Source organism: Prionailurus bengalensis, chromosome D2, assembly GCF_016509475.1.
Source record: "Prionailurus bengalensis isolate Pbe53 chromosome D2, Fcat_Pben_1.1_paternal_pri, whole genome shotgun sequence".
In the NCBI taxonomy this organism is placed as follows: domain Eukaryota; kingdom Metazoa; phylum Chordata; class Mammalia; order Carnivora; family Felidae; genus Prionailurus; species Prionailurus bengalensis.
The window spans coordinates 77258390-77280334 of record NC_057351.1 but is presented as its reverse complement, the minus strand read 5'-3'; the positions used below and the strand labels follow the sequence as shown (position 1 = coordinate 77280334).

At 52.5% G+C, this 21945-nt stretch overlaps 1 protein-coding gene across 10 annotated transcripts in view; it reads left to right on the top strand.

The window, feature by feature from the left end:
• Positions 1 to 206: 206 nt before the first annotated feature.
• FGFR2 (fibroblast growth factor receptor 2) overlaps positions 207 to 21945 on the top strand; it is a 108253-nt gene continuing 86514 nt past the window's right edge. For 5 of the 10 annotated variants that reach the window (XM_043597727.1, XM_043597726.1, XM_043597725.1 and 2 more), the window contains exons 1-2: positions 207 to 678; positions 4648 to 4921. In XM_043597727.1, the coding sequence (XP_043453662.1) occupies positions 4753 to 4921 (169 nt within the window). In that variant the 5' untranslated portion in view covers positions 207 to 678; positions 4648 to 4752. The remainder of the gene's footprint in view (positions 679 to 4647; positions 4922 to 21945) is intronic. The other 5 variants (XM_043597721.1, XM_043597719.1, XM_043597720.1 and 2 more) reach the window with 2 other exon arrangements.

The following is a 21945-nucleotide window of genomic DNA, read 5'->3' as shown; positions in this document are numbered from 1 at the left end:
TCGAGGCTGTCGCCGCACCTCCGGGTCCCGGCGGTGGCCGGGGTCTCGGGCGGCTCGCGGGCGTCGGGAGCCGCGCGGAGTCCGGGCGGCCGGGCGCGCGGCGCTGATTGGCAGAGCGGGCGCCGCCGTCCAGGAAACGGCTCGGGTTTCAGCGGGGGCGTGACCCGCCGGGAGGGGGCGGCGGCGGCGCGGGCGGCGGCGGCGGCGGAGAGCGCCGCGGAGAGCCGAGCGAGCGGGCGGGCGGCGGGTGCGGAGCGGGCGAGCGAGCGAGCGAGCGAGCGCGGCCGCCACAAAGCTCAGGGCGCCGCGGGGTCTGCGCGCGGCGTAGTCGGCCCGGCGCCGCGACTCCTTCCCGGGCTGCCGGGGCCCGGGCGCCCCGAGGCCGCCGCTTTCCTGGGCGCTCCGAGCGTTCGCGAGTCGCGAGCAAAGTTTGGTGGAGGAGACGCCGAGCCGGAGTCCTTTCTTCCTCTCGCTCCCCAAACCCGAGGGCAGCCGGCGGGCGTCATGCCCGCGCTCCTCCGCAGCCTGGGGTGCGCCTGAAGCCTCGGAGTCTTGGCGCCGGCGCGGACCCGAGGACCACTCTTGTTTGGAGTTTCCCCCCGAGCTCGTCGCTTGCTCCATCCCAACCCACGCCGGGCGCGGGGACAGACCGGCCGCCGGGCAGCGTTGCCATTCAAGGTAATCGCCGTGTCGGGTGCCTCGGGGAGCCTCGCCCGCCGGCAAAGCTGGGGCCGCGGGAGCCCGGGACGCCGGGCGCACTGTCCCCCGAGCGGAGGGCGCGGGGGCACTGGCACGGTGGAGCCTGCTCCCTGTCCTTGGCTCCCTGTCTTTGGCTGCATGGGTGATGGGGGAGCGGGATGCGTGCTGACGGCGGCCGTTCGGGAAGGTCTGCGTTTACCCCTTACCCCCCATCCAGATGCTGACATCTGCCTCTGGCACTGACACCCCCCTCCCTGTCAAACTGCGGCCGGCGCCGTCCCACCGGCCGGCGCGATCCTCCGACCCCAGAGCGGGCAGGCGAGTGGCGGGGCTGCCTCGCTGGTGGCTCGGCCCCGCAGGTCCCGGCTTCGGAGGGGCACCTTCGGGGTGGCTCATCCTGGGGTCCGGGGAGCGCCCGCCCTTGTCCCATCCAGGCCGGGCGGGGGTGGGGGGATCCGTCCTTTCCCGGGACGGAGCCGTTGAATGGGGCCCGCGACCTTTCCGTCGGGCTGGCTGTGCTCGGGGGAGGCGGGGTGGCACCTTTGGGGAGGAGGCCGCTCCGGTTCCCCGCTTCAGGCACGGGCGCCCCTAGCCCGCTGCCGCCCTCGGTGCTGGAGGAAGCGCAGCGCGCCTGGGGCTAGGGGGCGAACTGGACCGACTTTTTTCTCGCTCGCCGCCTGTTCAGCCGGCAGCAGCTAGGGCATGTCGAAAGCGCAAGCGAGTTCTAACTTGCGCGCTCCTTCTTTCAGCGCCGGGGCCGCGCCGGGGAGTCAGCCGAGGGCCCTGCGAGACGCCGGCTCCCACTCTCGCGGCCACAGGGCCAGCCTCGGGGGGTCCCGGCCGGGGGCGCCGAGTCTCCGCCGCTCCCCTCCGAGCCCGCTCCCTCCAAACCCTCCTCCGGGCCTGCCTTCCTCTGGCCCAATTCAATAAAACCTACCCTTAAAAGCAAACCTGCTTTCACACTCGGGGCACCCATTATGTGTTTGGTGTGAAACGCTATCAACATTTAAAACCCCATTGTCCCCCGGGTCCCAAATCCCTGTAAATCTTCCACTGGCCACGACTCATTTTCATCTGAAAAGCCTGTTTAGTTTGAATAGAAAAGCAATCAGGCGCCCCTCTCCCTCTCCCTCTCCCTCTCCCTGGAATGTCAATTAAAATGCAGATTTTTCTGAGCTCTTTAGCGCCCCAAGAAGGGGGAGAAACTCTGGATAAATGAAAGAAGTGGCCACAATGAGCCGGGCTGCTGGTGGTTAGGAGTTTCCCAAAGCTGCTGCAAGTTCTCACTGGCTTGCAGGCGTTCACCAAGGGGTGGATTTGCGGTCCTGAGTCAGCCTGTATTTTTTTGAGATTTCAGAATGTTGAGCAGCCCCCGCCCGGATCTGACCCCTTGATAGCTCCCTCCCTTACTCAGCTGGGAAGACGAGGGGGGCAGCAAGGGAGGCTTTGAGCTGGGAGATAGGTCTGCCCCCTGGGGGGACCTGGGCATCCCAACCTTACGTGGCCTTGTTGACTTTCCTGATGTAAGATATCCCGGGAACAAAGCGCCCAAATGCTCGGCCATGGGTGAGCCGGCAGAGGACAGATAACCTAGGAGCTCAATTAAGGCGGGCACTGTGTTGGTTTGCCTCTTGGAGCGTGGGTGCGGGGGTTGGGAATATTCTGGTAAGTTGAGGAGTCCAGGACAAACCTGGCGTAGGGACCACTTGCCAGCCAGGCTCTCTTGCTTGTCACTTTGCGTGTGTTTGGGGGCAGGTTTGTGCTGAGGTGAAAATGGACCAGGGGAGCGGGTGGCCACGAAGAGCCGTCCATCACAGGGAGGGTGACAACGCCTCCCCTGCCCAGGCTGAGAAGAGAGTTCCCTTTCAAGGGGAAAAATAAACACGCCGGGGCTTTCACTGAGGCTCAGACTCCAGGAAGGATTATGGTATTGAAGGCAGGAAGCCGGGATTGTGGCCGCCAGCGGCATGCTGGGCCTGTGTTCCCAACACCGAGCCTCGGGACCTAATTATCCTGCCTAGGAGGTCCCTTCACACTTTTGTCCACTTTGGTGAGGAGTTGTGCAGACCTGCTGCCTTAGGCCTCCGCCTTCCAGAGATGTGAGCAGGGGGCAGCCTGGGGCCTGGACCCGGTAATGGCTAAAATTCAAGTTTCTGGTGCAAGCTGACCGGTATGAATGAATGGTCTGAGATTTAGCTGAGGTCCCTGACCAGCTTTCTCTGCCTGGAGCAAAGGAAGCCCCCTGGGCTGGGACAGGTGGGTGAGGAGGCCAGGGAAGCAGCCTGGGGGGAAACCTACTAGGATTTAAGGTTGTTTGTGGAGTTGTGTCAGAGGCAGAAAATTCCCATGCATTCTGGAAATGCTTAGTAAATCAATGGGCATGCTTGTGTACTTTCCTCCCACGTGTGTGTAGAAATAGATACGGAGTTATCTTTTGAGGCTCTTAACTTCAAGAGGAAAGAAAAGTCAGGGGGGAAAAAAAACCATCCTTCAAGCAATCTGAAAATAGAGGGTGTGCTTGCATGCACGGGCTTTTCTTGCTTTTGCTGTGAATCACACCGTTTCACATGTGCTTTCTCTGCAGCAGAGAATTTCTTTTTTCCTTCTCAGGAAATGGTGCAGCAGTCTCTTTTCCCATTTTAATCCTTAGTCAAGGCTAAAAGGAACAGTTTTTCTGATGTAGCTTTGGAGAGGCTCACGCCGTGGTGCAATCTGATGGTATAATTTGAGACCTCAAGTTGGCACGCAGAAAGCCCAGGGCTTAGAGATTTTTGTGTGAAAGGTCTCCCCCCCCCCCGCCAATCCTTAATATGTGGTTGGTTCATTTATAGAGTTTATGGAATCTGTGATTGTCTCAGATTTTCTCAAGTTTGTGCATTTCGGTTCGACACGTAGTGATTGAGGATAATGAACGCATTTAAAGTCGTTCGGAATATTTAAGTTTGGGAAGTTCTCTTTGCCTTTGGGTCAAATGGGTGAACAGACCAGGCAGTTGAGCGCCCCCTCCCCCCCCCCCCCCCCCCGTAACTTCTACTGTGAAGTTTCAGCCAATAGATTAGCCTATTGAAAGTCATTGTCCCAATCGCATACCATGACAGTAATTTCCACGTCACCATCGTCGTTCATAACACACCTGCCTTATTCCTCCGAGTTTGCGTCTGCTCTGTTCCTTCACCCGCTCTGTATGGGTTGAAGACATTTACGAGGCTGGGGGCTGCCAGTAGTCACAGCGGAAGGGGATTCTTCAGGCTTTGAATCTCTTTTTCTTGGATCAGCTGCTTTGAACGTGTTGCAGGTCCGTTCATTCTTCGTAAGAGGCTGCCTGGCGAAAGATTGAAACACATTTCTGTACTGGGAAATGAATCCTGACAACTGTAAACTGGTGGGGATTTTTGGTAGCCTTCCTGGGGTCCCTTTTATTTTGCTGGTCTCCTTTCTTCCTAAGAACAGTGAGGGTGGAGCCAGCCTCTCAGCTGCAGCCCCAGAAATAAGTCTGCAAACAGACGCCTGCACGATCCAGCTGTCTGAAGCCCAGTTGGCCTAAGAGAAGTTAACAAGGCCGGTGATGCCAACCCGAGCATTGTGAACTTGCTTTTGTAGTTGCCCTTCAAACAAAGGTCACGTTGCTTCTGCTTTTTGAGGGCGGCAGGGGTGACGGTGGAGAGCAGAAGAGAGCGCACCCTGCCCTGATCTGTGTCCCGTCGCTACGCCTCTACTTCTGTTTCTCAAAAGTGTGCTTTTTAAAGATCGGCCCACCCTGCTTCGTGGACCGGGCTGGTGGAAACACCTGGGGCTCTGAGGTGCGGACGCCAGGCATTTGCAGATCATGAAAAGGAACTGTTGGCACATATATTTGGGAAGCTGAGAAGCTGTTTTAGCCCGCTTGGGGTTTCAGCGAATTGGCATCGGGGAGGATTTCACTGACTTCGCCGAATCTCTCTCCTCTAGAGGCTGCAGCAGCTGCAGAAGCAGCAGCAGGACGAGCAGTGGCTGCGGCAGCACCTTGGCTCCTGAGCATCGCAGGCGGTCCATGCGCGCAGAGGAGGTGTGCAGATGGGAGTGACGTCCACATGCAGATATGCAAGAGCTCGGGGGACTGGCACCACCTCACCCATGGTCAGCTGGGGTCGCTTCCTCTGCCTGGTCGTGGTCACCATGGCAACCCTGGCCCTGGCCCGGCCCTCCTTCAATTTAGTGGAGGACACCACGTTAGAGCCGGAAGGTAAGTTCCTTCGTGTCACTCTCAGGGTACCCAAGTTTGTTTGGGGCGTTCGTCCGGGGGAGGTGGCACTGAGGTCAAGGCCTCTTTTAGAATCCGCTGCCCTTGCGTTGTCAGTGAGGCTCTGAGAGCCAGGAGTGGGCTCCCTGCTGCCCCCGAGCCCGAGGTTGCCAGAGAAGGTTCCTTGCTGTAACACCGCAGGCCGGATGGTAGTTTGGTGGTTTCTGGGTGTGTGCGCTTCCCTGCTCTGGGTGAGGGAGCCAGCCTGCACTTCACCTTTCTCCGGTGCCCGGCGGAGCTGCGGGAAGGGGGTGCGTGGAGGTGAAGGCCATCTATAGCTTCCTGCAGGAGCTTTCTTACCGGAGGGAGAGTCTTGCTTCTGATGTAAAGAATTGCTGTTTTCTGACAAAAGGAGCCTCGAAGGGAAATTGCCAACATCTGAAATGCTGACATTTTATTTTCATTGTCTAAGGAGAAAAAGAAGCTTCTGAAGTTCAGCCCAGAGATGCTAGACGTATTAGTGTTTTTTTGTTTTTTCTTTTTTTTTTGGCCCTTGTCGTTCATAATACCTGAGCAGTACGTCGCGGAAACTGCAGATTGTGCTTTAGGTAAATTTGGAAGTGAAGGTACCTGGCTGTCTCCCACATCTCTGAGAACTTACAGATCGAACAGGCCATGCACTCTGTTTCAGCCTTGGAAATTTAATTTTAAAGGCACGAAGCCAGTTGGTGAACACTTCAGTGGGGCTGAATTACTCAGCGGGACAGGGTTGGAACCTCCTTCCCGGGTCCTTCTGAGACGACAGTAGCCAAGCCTCCACTTGGTGCGGCGTTGAAATCTGTCATCAGCAGGGAATATTGGGAGCTGAGTTAGTTTTCCAGTGGTAATCCGAGAATAAAACGGCAGATCCCAGCACTCATCGCCACTTAATGAACCTGTTTGCTGAGAGCCCACCTGGTGCTTGCTAAGCTTTGGGGGCGGTCATGGTCCCGAGTGGTCTGGGGTCAGCTCAGCTGTTCTGGGAGGGCACCCCGCACCGCAGGCTAGAGAGGGACGGAGAGCCGGTCGGGACGACACGGGAAGGAGGGCTGTGTTCCTGCCAGAGGTGAGAGCACCGAGGGAGGGGGCTCCCACTGAGGCCCACGCATGGGTCATAAGAGGATAAGTAAGGGCAACTGTTTTTCTAAAACGGGCCTTACTGGGAGGCAGTCGGGCATTGGCAGCAGCGAGGCCGGTCGGTGCCCCGTCTCACGCAGAGGCATGGGGGCTTTGTGCAAACAGGTGCAGTGACGTCACAGGGGTTTCCACGTCTCCGGGAGGGGGGAGTCTGGTGAGAGTTTGTGTCTGCGACACTCACGGGCTCCAGCCCGGGTGATGATGGCACTGCCTCCTTGTGCTACGTGCTGTGACAGAAGCACACGTGCGATTTGCAGAGGTGATGCCTTTTTAAAGGGCTTAATGGGAGAGAAAAGGTTCCTGGTTTCTGAAAGTCATGCCTGTGCTCGGATTGTGCTGATAATTACAATAGATGTGCTTCCTAATTGCTGATTTTTCCCTGGAGTGCGTGGCTCAGCACTTGCCCACGCAGCTGAGCGGGGGGTTCCCTACCGGGAACGGCCCAGGTTAGGAAAAAACTGGCATTTTTCATTTCGACTTTCAGGGCAGCCTTATTGGGAGTTTATCGCAACATATAAAGTGTAAACGGTCCTGGAGGACCTCTTTTTTATCCTATTTAATTATCAAAGAAAGTTTAAAATATGCGGGAAGAGGTGGGGGCGGAGAGGGGAAGACACAGAGGGCAGCGATGAGGTTCCCCCCAATGGTTCTTTGTGTAACAATTTGTATCCAACAATGAGAGCAGGTCTTTCTAACCTGGGATCTGTGGATGCACTTGGGGGCTGGGGAGGTGTTTGCGAATTCCCCCCCAAGTTGTAGGCAATACTTGGCAAATGTCATTGTCCGCATTTTTCGGGGTTCACAGCTTCCATGAGGTTTGCGTCCAGGATCGTGACAGGTTTAAAATTTTTTTTTTTTTTCAACAGAGAGAGACAGAGCACGAACGGGGGAGGGGCAGAGAGAGAGGGAGACACGGAATCGGAAACAGGTTCCAGGCTCTGAGCCGTCAGCCCAGAGCCTGACGCGGGGCTCGAACTCACGGACCGCGAGATCGTGACCTGGCTGAAGTCGGACGCTTAACCGACTGCGCCACCCAGGCACCCCAGATCGTGACAGGTTTAAATGGGAAGTGCAGAGGTGCAAAGAAGTGGCTTTGGAAAAGCATTCAACCCCCTCAGCCTCAGTTTCCCTTCCTGTCATCTGACGGTTTGATAAGATGACCTTTAAGGTCTTCTTCGTTAATGCTAAACGAATGGTGATGTCCTCAGGAGCCTTCTGGCAACTCGCCTCAAAAGGTCGCCAGGAGATTTTAGGGTCCCTGGGAGCAGAGAGCAGTAGAGCACACGGCCTGGCATCTCATAAGCACCCAGGACCTGTTCTCATCCTCGTTCCCGATGAGATGGGCGCATGTATCTGCTCTGTTCTGTGCCCATTGCCACAGTGTCAGGAAACGTGGAGGCTTTTGGGGAGAGTGGGGAAGGAAATCGCTCTCCGACGGAGAAGGCCCTTTGTGGCTCCAGGCAGCTGTGTTTGCTTTCTGTAGGGTCTGTGCTGTCCTGGTAAGTACCGTATTGGCCGTCGATTTGCGTTCTTCCACTCCCAGAGTTTTGCTCTAGCGTCGGAGGTTATTAGCAAGGTAGTCTGATCGTAGATGAAGAAGGGGTTAGCAACTGGAAGCAGACTGACCGACTGGGGACAGCTCCAGTTTAGGGCATGGTCCTGCCGACCTGGGGGGAGAGAGGGAGGATTGGTGGGTGAGTGGGTGTCTGTTGGTTCCAGTGTGTCTTCTGTGGTTCGTCTGACTATAGCTTTGATTAGCATAGGTTCAACCTTAGCCTTCTGTTGCACAAGGCCTCATCTTGGAAGAGTTCTTGGTTTGTTAATTTGGAGGCTCAGAGTAGACGCTGTGTATGGGGGCTGGACCAGAGGAGAATGTGTCTGGGGCAAAATGTGACTAAGTTCCAGGAAGGGGCCTGTGCCTAAGACTAGAGAATCCTTTCCAATCTTCTTGGCTCTGTACAATATTACCATATATCATCGTATCGTATCATCTGTCGTATATCATTTGTCTTCTGGACACTATGAAATGGTAACAGTAGGGTTGGATCTACCCAACCGATTTGCGAAGAAAATAATCTCCAGGAGATTTTAGTTAATATCCCAGTTTAAAAAAGAATATTTTCCGTTGGTGATTCATTGTTGTAGGGGAATGGCTGAAGGCTCTAAGCTCAGTTATTGACTCAAAGGGGGTTAGTCCTCAAAGCCAAGTACTGTTCTGTTGATTAATATTCTAATTATTTAAAGTATAATCAAGCTTGATTATCCTGGGGAGGAGGTGACTCTTTCAAGTTTTTTTCTGACGTTTTGTCACCTACTCTGGTTAATTAAGTCATTGTTGACATTAATGATATCTTTGTTTACACCAGCCCAGTAGGAGCTAAAATAAAAGGGCTTTTCCAACCCCAAACCCCTAATTACTTTCCCACCCTCTACAAAGTGTGATTCTGAAAAGCGACAACCTGAGAAGAAAGTAGTTTGCATTTTTTTTTTTTTTTCCAAACCAATTTTTTTGGCAACCTTCTAAGAGGTCGTGCTGTCCTGGACCAGTGTGTGAGTTGGTCCCAAACTCAAAAGCAGAGTCCGTGAATGAAGAATGCACAAGGAAGTCAGATTTTTCCAGCATGGTTTTAGGTCCTTTGTTACGAGTATTGTAAATGCCGTAATGTCAGCCATACGCATTTAATTGCAAGTTAAGAGAAAAAAGAATATATCCGCATACCAAGAGTGAATGATTTCAAATAATCTTCTGTTTTGTATTATCTGCATCCTTGCTCCTCAGTATGAGTGTTAATATTTAAGAGTTGACTGGAACTTGAGAGTTAGCTTAGGAACAAGGACTTATTCCCGGTCAGTTAAACGAAATGCAGGCTTATGCAGTTAAATACACAATGAAGTACACATTCTTTATTAGCATATAAAGTATTTCACAATTCATAGACAAAGAACTGGGCTAAACATTACCTCCGAGAGCAAAAATCGGGCAAGCCGAAAGAATTGGTGTTTGTATAACTCTCCATGCTCACTCCCTCTGATCCGAATTCAGTGTGTGTGTGTTTTGCCTGTTTATTTTAACCAGTCAAAACACTGAGGACTTTCTCAGGGACAAGCCCCTCACTAGGAACCATAAGTGGTTCTTTTCAAGTCCTTCCGACCCATTTGAGGGTGAGAATTCAGATAACCAGAGCAATCCAATAGGAGAGGTTTCCAGTGTCAGACTTAATGAATAATTACGTGGTTATGAAATACCTAGGGTAGTGTTTAAACAGGAAGAGCCTTGTTCAATGTTCACATTCTCCAGAAAATGTATCTAGTGGTCCTTCAGCCTGCAGTCTGTTGTTCCCGTGTTTGCTTTTTCCAGGGTAATTGTTAAAAGGCTACCTCCCACCCTTTTTCATCAGGGTCTGGCTTAATTTCCCATTTCCATGGAAGCTGTCTGATTTTACTCTTTCGAGGGGAAGGGGGGACATTGGTTTTGGGGCGCCAGGTAGGCAACGCGGCTGGTGTGCCCCTCTCTACTCGCTGTCCCGATTGGATTCTTAGCACGGTGACTTGTCCGTGGGCAGGCAATTCAGAGATTCTTTTCTGCAAGTTTTCCAGGCTGTCCCACCAATGATTCCGAACCAGTGGGTTGACTGCCACCGTGCAGAAATGCCTGTGATCGTTATCATTCGGGCGCCTCGAGGAACGACTCTAGCCTTAGGTTTTGAGTTCTTTTCACCCGTTTGCTGTATCCGCTTGGGGAGACTGAGCGATGGCTCTGCGTTTCCAGCTCTCCCTTCGTGGTGGCGCCTGATGTCGGTCACTGTGCCACACCTGTGCCCCACGTGCTTCTGACTTGCCTTCTTAGCGTGGTTTCTTTTAACTGATGGTGACTGTGTTCGAGGCTGTATGGGCTGAAGAGGGAGCCTGATGTAGGGGCTGAACCTTCAGCCTTAGCTGAAGGGGGGTGGGTTTGCTGAGCAGTGATGTTTCAGCATCATTGTATCCAAGACGAACAAACCCGTAAGAACTCAGCTTTGACTTGTTAGAGGCTCTTGGGCTTGAGATTTTATTATGTAAAAATTTTTTTTTCCTCTTTTTTTAGTTCATTTTGAGGGAGAGAGAGCGAGCCAGCGCACGAGCAGGGGAGGGGCGGAGAGAGGTAGAGACAGAATCCCACCCAGGCCTCATGCCATCACTGTGGAGCCTGATGCGGGGCTCGAATTCATGAACCGTGAGATTATGACCTGAGCGGAGATTAAGAGTTGGATACTTAACTGACTGAGCCACCCAGGAACCCCAAGATTTTGTTTTTTTAATTTTTATTTATTTCATTATTTAAAAAAAATTAAAAAAAATTTTTTTAATGTTTATTTACTTTTGAGACAGAGAAAGACAGTCTGAATGGGGGAGGGTCAGAGAGAGGGAGGCACAGAATCTGAAGCAGGCTCCAGGCTCCGAGCCTTCAGCACAGAGCCAGACGCGGGGCTCGAACTCACGGAGTGTGAGATCATGACCTGAGCCGAAGTCAGATGCTCAACCAACTGAGCCACCCAGGCGCCCCCGCAAAATATTTTTTAACGTTTATTCATTTTTGAGAGACATAGAGCACTAGTGGGGGAGGGGCAGAGAGAGGGAGGCACAGGATCCAAAGCAGGCTCCAGGCTCTGAGCTGTCAGCACAGAGCCCAATGTGGGGCTCAAACCCACAAACCCTGGGATCATGACCTGAGCCCAAGTCAGACGCTCAACCGACTGAGCCACTCAGGCGCCCCACATTATTTTTTCTAAAGTAAGCTCTGCATCCAGCATGAGGCTTGAACTCATGACCCTGAGATCAAAAGTCACCTGCTCTACAGACTGAGCCAGCTAAGGGCCTTGGACTTGAGATTTTAAAGCCGTGCATAACTCGTGTTCCATTTTGGGGAAAATGTTTATCTTCACACAAAGCCTTAAGGCTTTCTGGCAGCCGTTGAGTCTCCACAAACTGGCCACTTCCTCCTGCTTACCCAGGTAGACCTACAGTGACCCAGCTGATTGAGCTCTGGCCTTCTCGAATTAGGGAGTGTGTAAAGAGGACGTAGGAAAAGGAGCCTGAGGCCAGGCTCTTTAAATAAGTCTGGTTGAACAAGCTGCTGGCCATGTTACTATAATGATTCTGTGTGTGTTGGAGAGGTCACCTTCTGCAATTAACAAAGATTACACTTGCAATCCCCCCCCCCCCCCCCCCCCCCCCCCCCCCCCCCCCCCCCCCCCCCCGCCGCCGCCTCCTTGCTCTGATCTATGGCTATCTCTTTTTAAAAGGGCATGATAGAGGGGTGGCTGGTGGCTCGGTTGGTTAAGCCTCTGATTCTCGATTTCGGCTCAGGTCAAGATCTCACAGTGGGTGGGATCAAGCCCCACATCGGTCTCTGTGTTGACAGCCTGGAACCTGCTTGGGATTCTCTCTCTCCTCTCTCTGCCCCTCTCCTGCTTGTGTTCCCCTCCTCAAAGTAAATAATAAACATTTTCTTAAAAATGCCTTTTTAAAAGGGCATGATAGAAAATCCAAAATGGTAGCTGCAAATGCGGTGCTTATGGGCTTCATTTATAGAATTTCAAGTTTTTTTCTGCTTCTGTATTCATACAGAAGGATATTTCCTGATTAGGACGGACTGTGGTTGACCTTGAAGAGTGTACGTCCTGTAAAGGCTTTAGGTTTAAGTCATGCTTTAGGTTTTCAGTAATTTTGGTTTTGGGAAAGTTGCACCATGATGGAGTTGTAAGACTCTGGGTGTGAACTGTTGTCATTTATTCCACTTTGGAATACGTAAGTAATTACGCCCCGTTCTGGACTTTTGCCACTTCATGTGAATATTGAGAATTTCAGATTCTTCTTGTACTGAGTCAGGGAGCTAAGCTGTGGAATATTCTTTCCTTTAACCCCTTGTCCAACTAGAGAATGGTAAATTCCATGTCCTGGATGGATGGAATGCACGTATATGGAATTTCAGGTTATGGTGAACATGTTTTATGAGGAGGTCAAAACCCAGCTTATAAGGAAAGTTCTGATATGTTCAGGAATGAGGACATGGGACATATTTATTTGTGTGATTTATATATCACCTTTCCTGGAAGAGAAAGAACTCCATTCTGGGCTCTGACACTGATCAACTCTACATAAATTGTCATGGTCCTTTCCTAACTGTAGAACTCCTTCTTTGTCATTCTATGTGGTCTCTTTTTACACATGACTGTTTACTGTTAAGGTTGTCCATACCTGACCAGTTGTAATGTTTTAAAGCTATATCGACATCATAAAGGCCAGTTTTGTGTGTTGGCTGGGGAGCAGGGTGGGAGGGACTATAAAATGAAAATAAAGATCTTTGTGGTGACAAATTTAGGGTTTAAACTTTTTTGAAAGCCCTCAAACTTCACATTCTTAGTTGACAGTGAGATTGCTCTATAGGAAGGTGTGTGGCTGCCTTTAAGGGTCTCCCTCCTTGTCCACCACGCTTCCTGGGTTTCCACCAAATGTGTTGCATTCTTAGCTGATAAAAGGGGGGGGGGGTGCCCAATTGAATCTGTATCCTAAACATTATAAATGTTTCAAACTTAAAACACATCTTGAAAAGACCAAATATCCGCTATAAAATTAACTTAAATTCTTCATCTGAATCCATAAAGACGAATAAAATACTGTTTTTAATGTTCATTTATTTTTGAGAGAGAAAGCATGAGCGGGCAAGGGGCAGAGAGAGAATGGGAGACAGGCTTTGAAGCAGGCTCTGGGCTGAGAGCAGAGAGCCTGATGTGGGGCTCAAACCCACACACTGGGAGATCATGACCTGAGCCAGAGTTCGACGCTTAGCCCACTGAGCCACCCAGGCGCCCTGAATAAAATAAGTTTGAGTGGCATGCGATGTGCTGTCTGGGGACAAAAGCACAGAAGGAACTTGGCCTTGGGCTTAGGCAAGACCGACTTGAATCACTCCCCTATCTACTGCTGCTGTGACTTCGTATAAGGTAGATAATCACTTTGAGCCTGCCTTTCTTTATCTGAAACTGGCCAATGATATCTATGTGAGGGGGCGGGGATGTGAATATGAGGCAAATGGGTGTAGAACTCTCTCTCTCCATCCCCATCCTCACTTTCTTGTCAATGTAAAAACCTGATACAGGATTTAAAACCAAGATTGCAGGGGCACCTGTGTGGCGACTCAGTTGGTTAAGTATCCGACTCTTGATCTCAGCCCCGCTCTTGGTCTCAGGGGTGTGAGTTCAAGCCCTGCATTGGGCTCTGTGTGGGCGTGAAGGCTCCTTTTTAAAAAGGAAAAAGAAAAAGCCAGTATTTCAGGCATGTTTACTAGATCTTCTGATGGGAAGCGTTTGCATTAATCAAAATAGAAAGCGTGCTGTAGGCCGTTTATCCATCCCTCCGTATCGTCTTGGGCGTTTTTGTAAGTTTGGACTTCAGCAATGTGATCATCTTGCTGCTTGCAGTCTAAAAGGTTCAGGGTTGACCTATTTTCCCTGTAGGAAAAAAAAAACGTGTTTGCCGCTTTGTAATAATTGTAGGACACGCTCTTCATGGAGAGCAATACACTTTGGCAAGGAACGGGTTTTCTGTTTGAGGCTTCCAAAGGATTGCCGTTAGGCCCTGTGAAGAAGGACGGAGACAGGGTTGGGGGGTGGGGGATGGGGGTGGGGTGTAGCGTGCTCTGCTTTTGTCCAGGCCACTGAGGGGAGCGCCGGAGCAAGTTACTGTCGTTCCTGCCAAGTTTAACCGCAGCGACTCCCCTGGGCAGCCTGCTGGGTGTTCCTACCTGGGCAGGTAGCTGGGCTTCCGGACTTTACGGAAGGGAAGGAAATTGTCAGGGGACCTACACTACTGAGGGGGAGGAGCTGAGCAATCATTTGCATGTTATACCCCTGTGGGGTCGTTTGATTGGACAAGCAGGCGTGTGAGGGGGCGTGGTCAGTGTGGATGCATGCATGGGGTCATTTTTTTTTTAGCCCATTCCTTGAGAGGGTGAGGAGGGCAATGATAACGGTAGCTCTCATGACCATTTATTGAGTGCCTGCTGTGTGTCAGCCACAGTGCTAGGTTCCTTGACATCTATCCTCTCTAATCTTTTCTCCCCCTGTTTTATTGAGATACGATAGACTCACAGCACGGCGTAAGTATGAGGTGTACGGCAGGATGATTGGACTTACGTAAATCATTTCGTGATTATCGTAAGTAGTTTAAGATCTCCTACAGATGAAAAAGAAAAAAGAATATTTTTCCTTGTGATGAGAACTCTCAGGATCTATTCCCTGGAAAACTTTCACATACGCCACACGGCCATGGTGATGATAGTCATTGTGTTGTGCATTACATCCCTAGAACTGTTTGTTTTTTTTTTTTTAGTTTATTTATTTATTTATTTTGAGACACAGAGAGCGTGAGCAGGGGAGGGGCAGAGAGAGAGGGGAAGAGAGGGAGTCCCATGCAGGTGTTCATCGCGGAGCCCGATGCGGGGCTTGATTTCACCACCATGAGATTGTGACCTGAGCTGAATTCAAGAGTCGGATGCTTAACTGACTGAGCCCCCCGGGTGCCCTGGCCTAGTCCTTGTTTATGTCACAACAAAAAAAAGTTTGTACTTTTTGACCACCTTCCTGCAGTTCCTCTGCCCCCATCTCTAATCTTAATCATCCAACTGACCCCCGGGTAATTCATGTTCCCATTTTATGGACGAGACTCTTGACTGAGACCCTTGGAGATGAAATGTTTCCTCCAAGACTCTACAGCGGGCGTGGGCCCCGGCCTTGGGGTGAATTTCTTGGCAAAAGGAAGGTTTATCGATTGATTCCTTTCCTTTCCCCGAGCAGGGGGGTCCTCTGTGGCATATGGTAGGACGGCCTCATCATTCTTTCCGAAATATGTCATTTGACTGTTAAACATGTAAGGACGCTGCTGGGTGATTCTGTCTCTTCCCCACATACCCACACCTATTTTCCTAAAGCTGTTTGAAGAAAAGTCCTGGGCAATTAAACCACTGCAATAATTACCACTTTGTGATTCTCCGAGAACGGCCTCTGGTGATATGCAGCTTACTAGTAAGAGGCCAACCCTTTTCCTGCCCAGGAGACTGGAGGGAGATGCCTTGAGGCCCAGTTAGTGACCCCCGGCTCAGTCACCCAGCAGGAGCTCAGGCAGGTAGGCCTGACTGGTCTGGTATTTGCCCATTTGCTCAGAAGCCAACTCAGCGGAGTGGGAGCAGACCATCCCGTTTTTCCTTGTCCCAGATGCTTCTGGCCGTTTGCCCTGGCACTGCTAAATGTTTGCCTTTTTGCTTGTCACTTTAATAGTACGTCAGACTTCTCTCCAGCGTGTCCGATTCTCAGTTGGGTCAAGGCCCACCTGCGCAGACGGGGGCTCCTACCACCTACGGTCATGGAAACGACAAATGGCAGGGCCTCCCTGGCCCTTGACGACGCCGGGGCAAAAGTGGGGAACAAAGAGAACATCTAAGAATGGAAAGGCAGAAGCAGCAATCCCCACGCCTCCTCTTGGCCAGGAGGGGCGTCCCAAGGGGAGGAAGAGGCTGAGCAGTAGAGCCATTTTTAAAGCAAACAAAAGTTCATTTTGGGTGGTTAAAAAAAGGTGGCTTCTGAGGGGAGCTTGCTAGACCTGGAGGTGACTTGGGCCTGGTTTAGTCCGCTGGACCTTGCACTGAACTTGCACGGTGAATGCGGAGCGTCCGGGGTCGCAGGTGTTCAGAAGGGGGGCTCAGCGTTGGAGAGGAGGTGTTGAATGCTTGGCGGGGGGGAACCTGCAGCTTCCTCTCTTAGCCTCGCAGCCCTGGTAGGGGGACAACTGCCAGAGCTTGGCAGACACAGGCCATCAGCCCTTTACAGACTGTGGCGTGATTTTTTTAAATGTTTATTTTTGAGAGAGAGAGAGAGAGAGATGGGGAGAGAGAGAGAGACAAACAGAGAACGAGGGAGACACAGAATCTGAAGCAGGCTCCAGGCTCTGGGCTGTCAGCACAGAGCCCGACGCGGGGCTCGAACCCGCAGACCGCGAGATCGTGACCTGAGTGGAAGTCAGATGCTTAACCGGCTGAGCCACCCAGGTGCCCCCCGGATACATTTTTTGAAACCCTACCATGTGTTGAGTTCTGTGGGCATAGAATGGCAAGCCAAAAACAGTCTCAAGTCCTATGAATGGGGGGCGGGGGGGGGGCATAGATCTTTGTCAAATAATTGCCAAAACGAGGCCCTGGCTCCAGTCCTGGGTGCAGGTGCTCTGACGAAGAAGCGTGGTGGGTCTCAAAGGGTCGCAGGAACCCTGAGGAAGCCGGGGTGCCGCTTGAAGGAGACCCCCCCTGCATCGGCCCCAGTCAGTCCCAGCCACATGTGCCTGCCAGCTCTTCCCCTGCCCAGTTTGGGAACCATCCAGGGCCTGGCTCCTCCGCTGCCCCCCGTCAGGTTCCGCTTGTTGCCGAGAGGTGCCCATCTTTGCAGGTAGGGCCTGTGAACAGGTTTGGGTCAAGGGTAGCTCTCGGCCGCCTCCTTGACAAGTCTCTTTTCTGCCGCTGCAGTTTCTTACCAGGCTAACATGGAGGCCGGAGGTGGTGGAAGGCAGGGGAGCCTGGGTAGTGAACTCCGAGAGTGGGGCCTCGGCCGAGGACCTGGGCATTTAAATAAGGCTCCCTCCTTTCCCCGGAGCAGGGTGGGGCACAGTCTTGCTTAAGAGGGGCAGGTGTGCCAAGATGCTTGGGGGCCCAGCATAGCCCCTCCCGAGGAGAACTCGCTCCGATGGGTTTTGAAAGGGGCTGGGCTCTGCGTGGAGAAGTGGAAACTCTTCAAAGTTTGCTTTCCAGAAGGTTTGACCTCTTTGCAGATACACGGCTTAGGGCCTAGGAGAAAGGCTAACCCTGGTGGCACCCTTCTAGATTTGGAATTTCCTGAATGAACGAACGTGCTTCCAGTCCTGGGGCACAGGATTCCCCACGCGAGAATTTTCCTTTTTTTCTGTAAGTCACTGGAGAACAGCGGGCAAGGGGCAAAGCCAGCTGGGGACGTGCCCCACCCGCCGCAGCGGCTCCCTGCCCCTGCTGACTTTAGGGGAAACCCCTCCAAGAGGTCATTCCGACCCAGCTGCTTGCTAAAGACCCCTCGGGCTATGAATCTGTGCCTTCAGCCTCAACAAGATTTCTGCACCAGGCTGGCCCGAACTTGCTGAGGCCTGAGTTGCCAGATCCAGCCGTTCAAAGGAGGAGGGCCATCTGTTTCCCAGTTTCCAGCTGCTGGCCCTTCATTTGTAAATGGCCGGGATGCTGCTGGGGGGGTGGGGGGTGAACCGGGTCTGGGGACACAGCTGCAGGCTCTGAACAAGTGTTGGAACTGGGGTCCTGCTGAGAGGAGAAAGGTCCAGCCCTTTAAGTAAACTTGCTCAAAGGTACTGCACAAGGCCCGGAGTTGAAGATCAGGAGGCCAAGAGGCGTGCCCTTGCCTTCCTGGAGTAACTCTTACCCCGCCCCCTTATCCTTTTCTTTGGTCCCTGGGGCGCTTTAAAAATATTCACTTATTCTGAAAGTACCTATTGAGGGAAGGGCTGGGGGAAAATGTCACCTAGGATTTTGACACGATCTGACCTTTGGGGGACTTGCAGGCCACATGTACCCACTTAGTATGCACTGTGGACGGTTTATGTCTGTGTCAGGGAGGTGAGCGGGTCCCGGAAGCAGGTTCTAGGAGCCAGGAGTAACCCTAAGTGTGGAATGGTGACCGTCCCGGAAAACTTGCTTCTGGAATGTCGTCACAGTGCTGGCTTAGGGCATGCTCTCTGGAAAGCAGGCCCATCAGCCCCGTGCTGTTACAGGCTCCTGATGCTTGGGTGCCATGCAGGGCACAGGTGGGCGCCTTGCCGGAGGGGTTTGGTGTTCAGGGCTCCTCCCGGCATGCTCTGGGGTTGTGATAAGGCATCTGGTCCGGGGAACTCTACAGGGGTTTCTGTGGTCCACATGTAAATATCTGGTATCCCCGATTTGTTGGATAGGTGAACCGTAGATGCTGTTTTAATAAGCCAAGGCCTCTTGCCTCTCATCAAACAGGTGTCATTGGCATTGATAACAACTCTCTCCCAAGATCCTTGGATGTTTAGTTCCATTTGCCAGAGATGGACACTTAGGTAACTTACATAGATACGACCTGACAGATTTATGCATTTGAAAGAAAACCTTGTTTTAAAGTCAGAGTAAGGCAAATCAGCCTTACCATGAGGTAGGGGGAAAGAATCTGATCACTTAGGGGTCAAGCTATAACCTACACACAGGCGCCCAGGCCCACCCTGGCCGGAACTGGGGTGAGGGGTGCTTTTTCTCAGATGAGTCCCCACCACCCACCTTAGGGGTTACAAAGACCTTCCCAGGCAGCCTCTTGGTTTGTCCTTGTGATGACCTTGACCAGCAGCAGGCTAGCCCGGAGGTGTTTCCCTGTTCTGTAAACTGGGGCTCGGACTCAGGTGATGGGAAGGGGCTGTCCACGTTGATGTGGGTTCATCCCTGCAAAACCAGGTCTCCGACTCTCTCGTCCTTGGACACTGGTGCTGAACTCACAGTGTGGTCTTTGGACCAGCAGCATTAGCATTATCTGGGAGCTGCTGGGAATCTCAGAAGCTCAGACCCTACTCCACAACTACTGACCCAGAAACGTTGGAGCTGTGTTTTAATAGGCTGTCCAGGTGGTCTTTATGCAGAAGAAAGTCTGAGAAGCACTGCTGATCCCCCCCACCGAAGAAGGTCATTCGGAGAGGGCGGGTCGGGTCCGGTCGGTGGGGGAGGCGGCTGTATTTTGCTCTGTAGGTTCGAGGTGAATAAACAAAGGCTGTAGTGTCTTGGAGATGAGAACAGCGCGGGCTGTGTTGACGGGAGGCAGGGATTTTCGCGGAGGGGATTATATTTGAGCTGGGCTCTGAAGGCTGAATAGGAGCTTGCCGGGCAGAGTAGTGGGGCAAGGTAACGGGCAGAGGAAACAGTGCCCACGAACGAGAACAGACAAGTCTAGGGCATGAGGGAGAAGAAGATGGAGGGGGGATGTGGGGCCTCACGCAACCGTGGCCTTAATGTGGGGAATATTCTTTGGGTTTTACCCTGTCAGTGTGTGGAGTGGTCTCTGTCTTTTATTTATTTATTTCATTTCATTTCATTCGTTCATTCATTCATTCATTCATTCAATTAAAGGTCAGTTTTGTTTCCCAGGTTGCTCTGGGGGTCCGCGGTGGATACATGGGGTGGACTGGGGGGGGAGGGGGCAAGGCAGAGGTCTTTTGGAGAGAAGGTGGGGACCTGCAGGGGTGAGGTCTTGCCCTTGTTCTCTTTTCAGAGAACAGGAGTGCAGATGTGGGGCCTGGTGGGATGGGAGGCAGGAGGGAGAAGCGGGGGGCTTCAGGGCTGAGTTGGCGCTGAGTTGATGTCAGCCAGGGGCTGCTGGAGGGGAAGAGGGGGAAGGGCACTTGCTTGTTTTGGGCGGCACCTCCGAAGACAAGGTCAGGTGATGTGCTCCCTCAGGCAGGTGGAAGGAGGAACCTTCCAGCAGGGACTTGAGCGGCGTTGACGGTGTTGACGTGGAGGGGGCAGGGAAAGCTGCAGAGGTGGGCCAAGCAGAGTATAGGGAAGGGACCACAAGAGCCAGGGGCGGGCTTCTGAGCATATTCGCAGATACGGGGGAGTGCGGAAGGAGGAGGTCCCAGAGAGGCAAGACCTCCGCCACACCGCTCTGTTCTTAGGAAGACTCACACACATGCACAAGCAGAAGACAGAACGACACGATGGATGATTAACACTAAGCTATGTGTTAGGGGCTCTAGAAACAGAACAGAAGGTTCCCCTTTGTCTTCTTACATCCCCAGGCTTCCGTGTTGAGAACACCTGGTTAGGTGGCTTTTCTGTCTCTCACACGTAGTCTGCTGCAGCTGAGGAGTAATGATTTCAGCTAGAAGGTCTTCCCGCTGGTACATTCGAGGTCCTGCCGAGTGGCAGCGGCCCCGAGCTAGGTGCTTTCCGTGTGCGCGCTTGTTATCATCAGTCCTGGTTTGCAGGCGAAGACACAGGAAGCGATCACACCATTTGTCAGTGGCAGAGTTGGAACTTAGATCGGTTCTCAGCCTGTTCTTGCCTTTTCTTTATTTTTAACGTGTGTTTATTTTGAGAGAGAGAGAGAGAGAGAGAGAGAGAGAGAACGAGAGCGGGGGAGGGGCAGAGAGCGCCAGAATCCCAAGCAGGCTCTGCGCCTACAGCAAGGAGCCCGATGGCCGGGCTCGAACTCCCCAACCGTGAGATCGTGACCTGAGCTGAAACCAAGAGAGGTGGACGCGTAACCGTCTGAGCCACCCAGGCGCCCCTGTTCTTGCCTTTTTCTGAAGAGCGCCCAGGGAGGGGACAGAGATGGGACCAGAGCCTTAATGCTAGGGTACCGGGAAGAGCTCAGGGACCAGCTGTGGGAATTGAAGCAGCCTCTGATGAGCAAGGTGGCTTTTTACCACGTTCAGAACCGGAGATGACGCGTTCGTTTTATAGGCGACACCTCAGCAGGGTCACTCCTGATCTCAACGATGGTGATACAGGTCCTGCGATACAGGTCCGGCAAATCACATTCATTCCTTCATTCCGTGACCTCCTTGGGAGGCCCTCCCCACCTCCCAGTCCCCTTCCCGATACAGGGAGTACGAAACCTTCCCTCTGGGAGATTCGTGGACACTAGATAATCTGATGGCATGCTTGGGAAATTCTTTTGAACAGAGGGCCCGGGGTGGAAGTTTTTGCTCAAGCAGAGCTGCTGATGTCCAGGGACTTTATGCAGATGGCACTGATTCCGTACCTGCATCCCGGTGGTCCAGTGGAAATTTTGCTGTCGTGAACATAAGAGTTTGGTGCAGGTGTTGGGACCGGGGAGAAAACCTTCCTTTTTATGCCCCCTCCCCGCCCCCCTTTTGGAGAACATGATTCACTGACAGCCTGAAACATCAGGATCAAAAGGAGAGAGGGGTTGCTGGCAGAATAGGCAGTGAATATTGCCACTTGGGGTCCAAATCTTGGGTGATCACGGTGACTCCTGCTTCCCCGAGGGCATTCTTAGGCACGTCACGATTTCTATGTTACTCTTTTCTCATGGGCAGCTGCATCATTTCTTTCCAGACTTGGAAAGCTGTTCCCCACGCATCTCAAAGATAGACCTAAATTATATGAGGGGTGTGCCTAAATATATAATTTTTAATGGTTGCCATATTGGAAACATATGCCATTATCCCATCTGATCATGAGGAATGTGAGCCAGTCCAGAATTTCTGGAACAGGCAGGCTACTGTGGCAGAGGTAGCTATTAGTGGTTGTTACAGCCCCCGTGGAACCGACGGGGAGGTTTTAAGTGCTGACGTGTGTCTGTAAGACACCCCAACAATTGGCCGGGAAGAGAACTGCGGCCTCTCGGCCTGTTTACGTATCTGTGGCTCATTGCTCTGACTTCTTTGTGTCCCCCGTTTTTATGTTGGCTGTATTTCTCGAGGCAGAGAACTTTCATCTTTATATTGCACAGAGTGTTTGTCTCTCCCTCCTGCCTCTTAAAGTACAAGTAGCACCTATGCCTTATAAGGCCTCCGTTTCATGACAGGATTTTTGTCTTCTGCAAGTCCCTTCTTGCAAAGGGGAAGCTCTCAGGATGTCTGAGACGGAACAGCCCACTCTCTGCCGCCCCTGCTTTCACTGTCTGTGCATCTGCGGGACCCCCCCCCCCCCGCTCCCCTCCGTGGGTAGGGCCCACGGGGCGGGGGCGGTCATTTCTGACTTCCTTGTGGGGACCCCGGTACCTTTGTGTCTTTCTGTTGGTGAGATTTGGTGCCCGGCA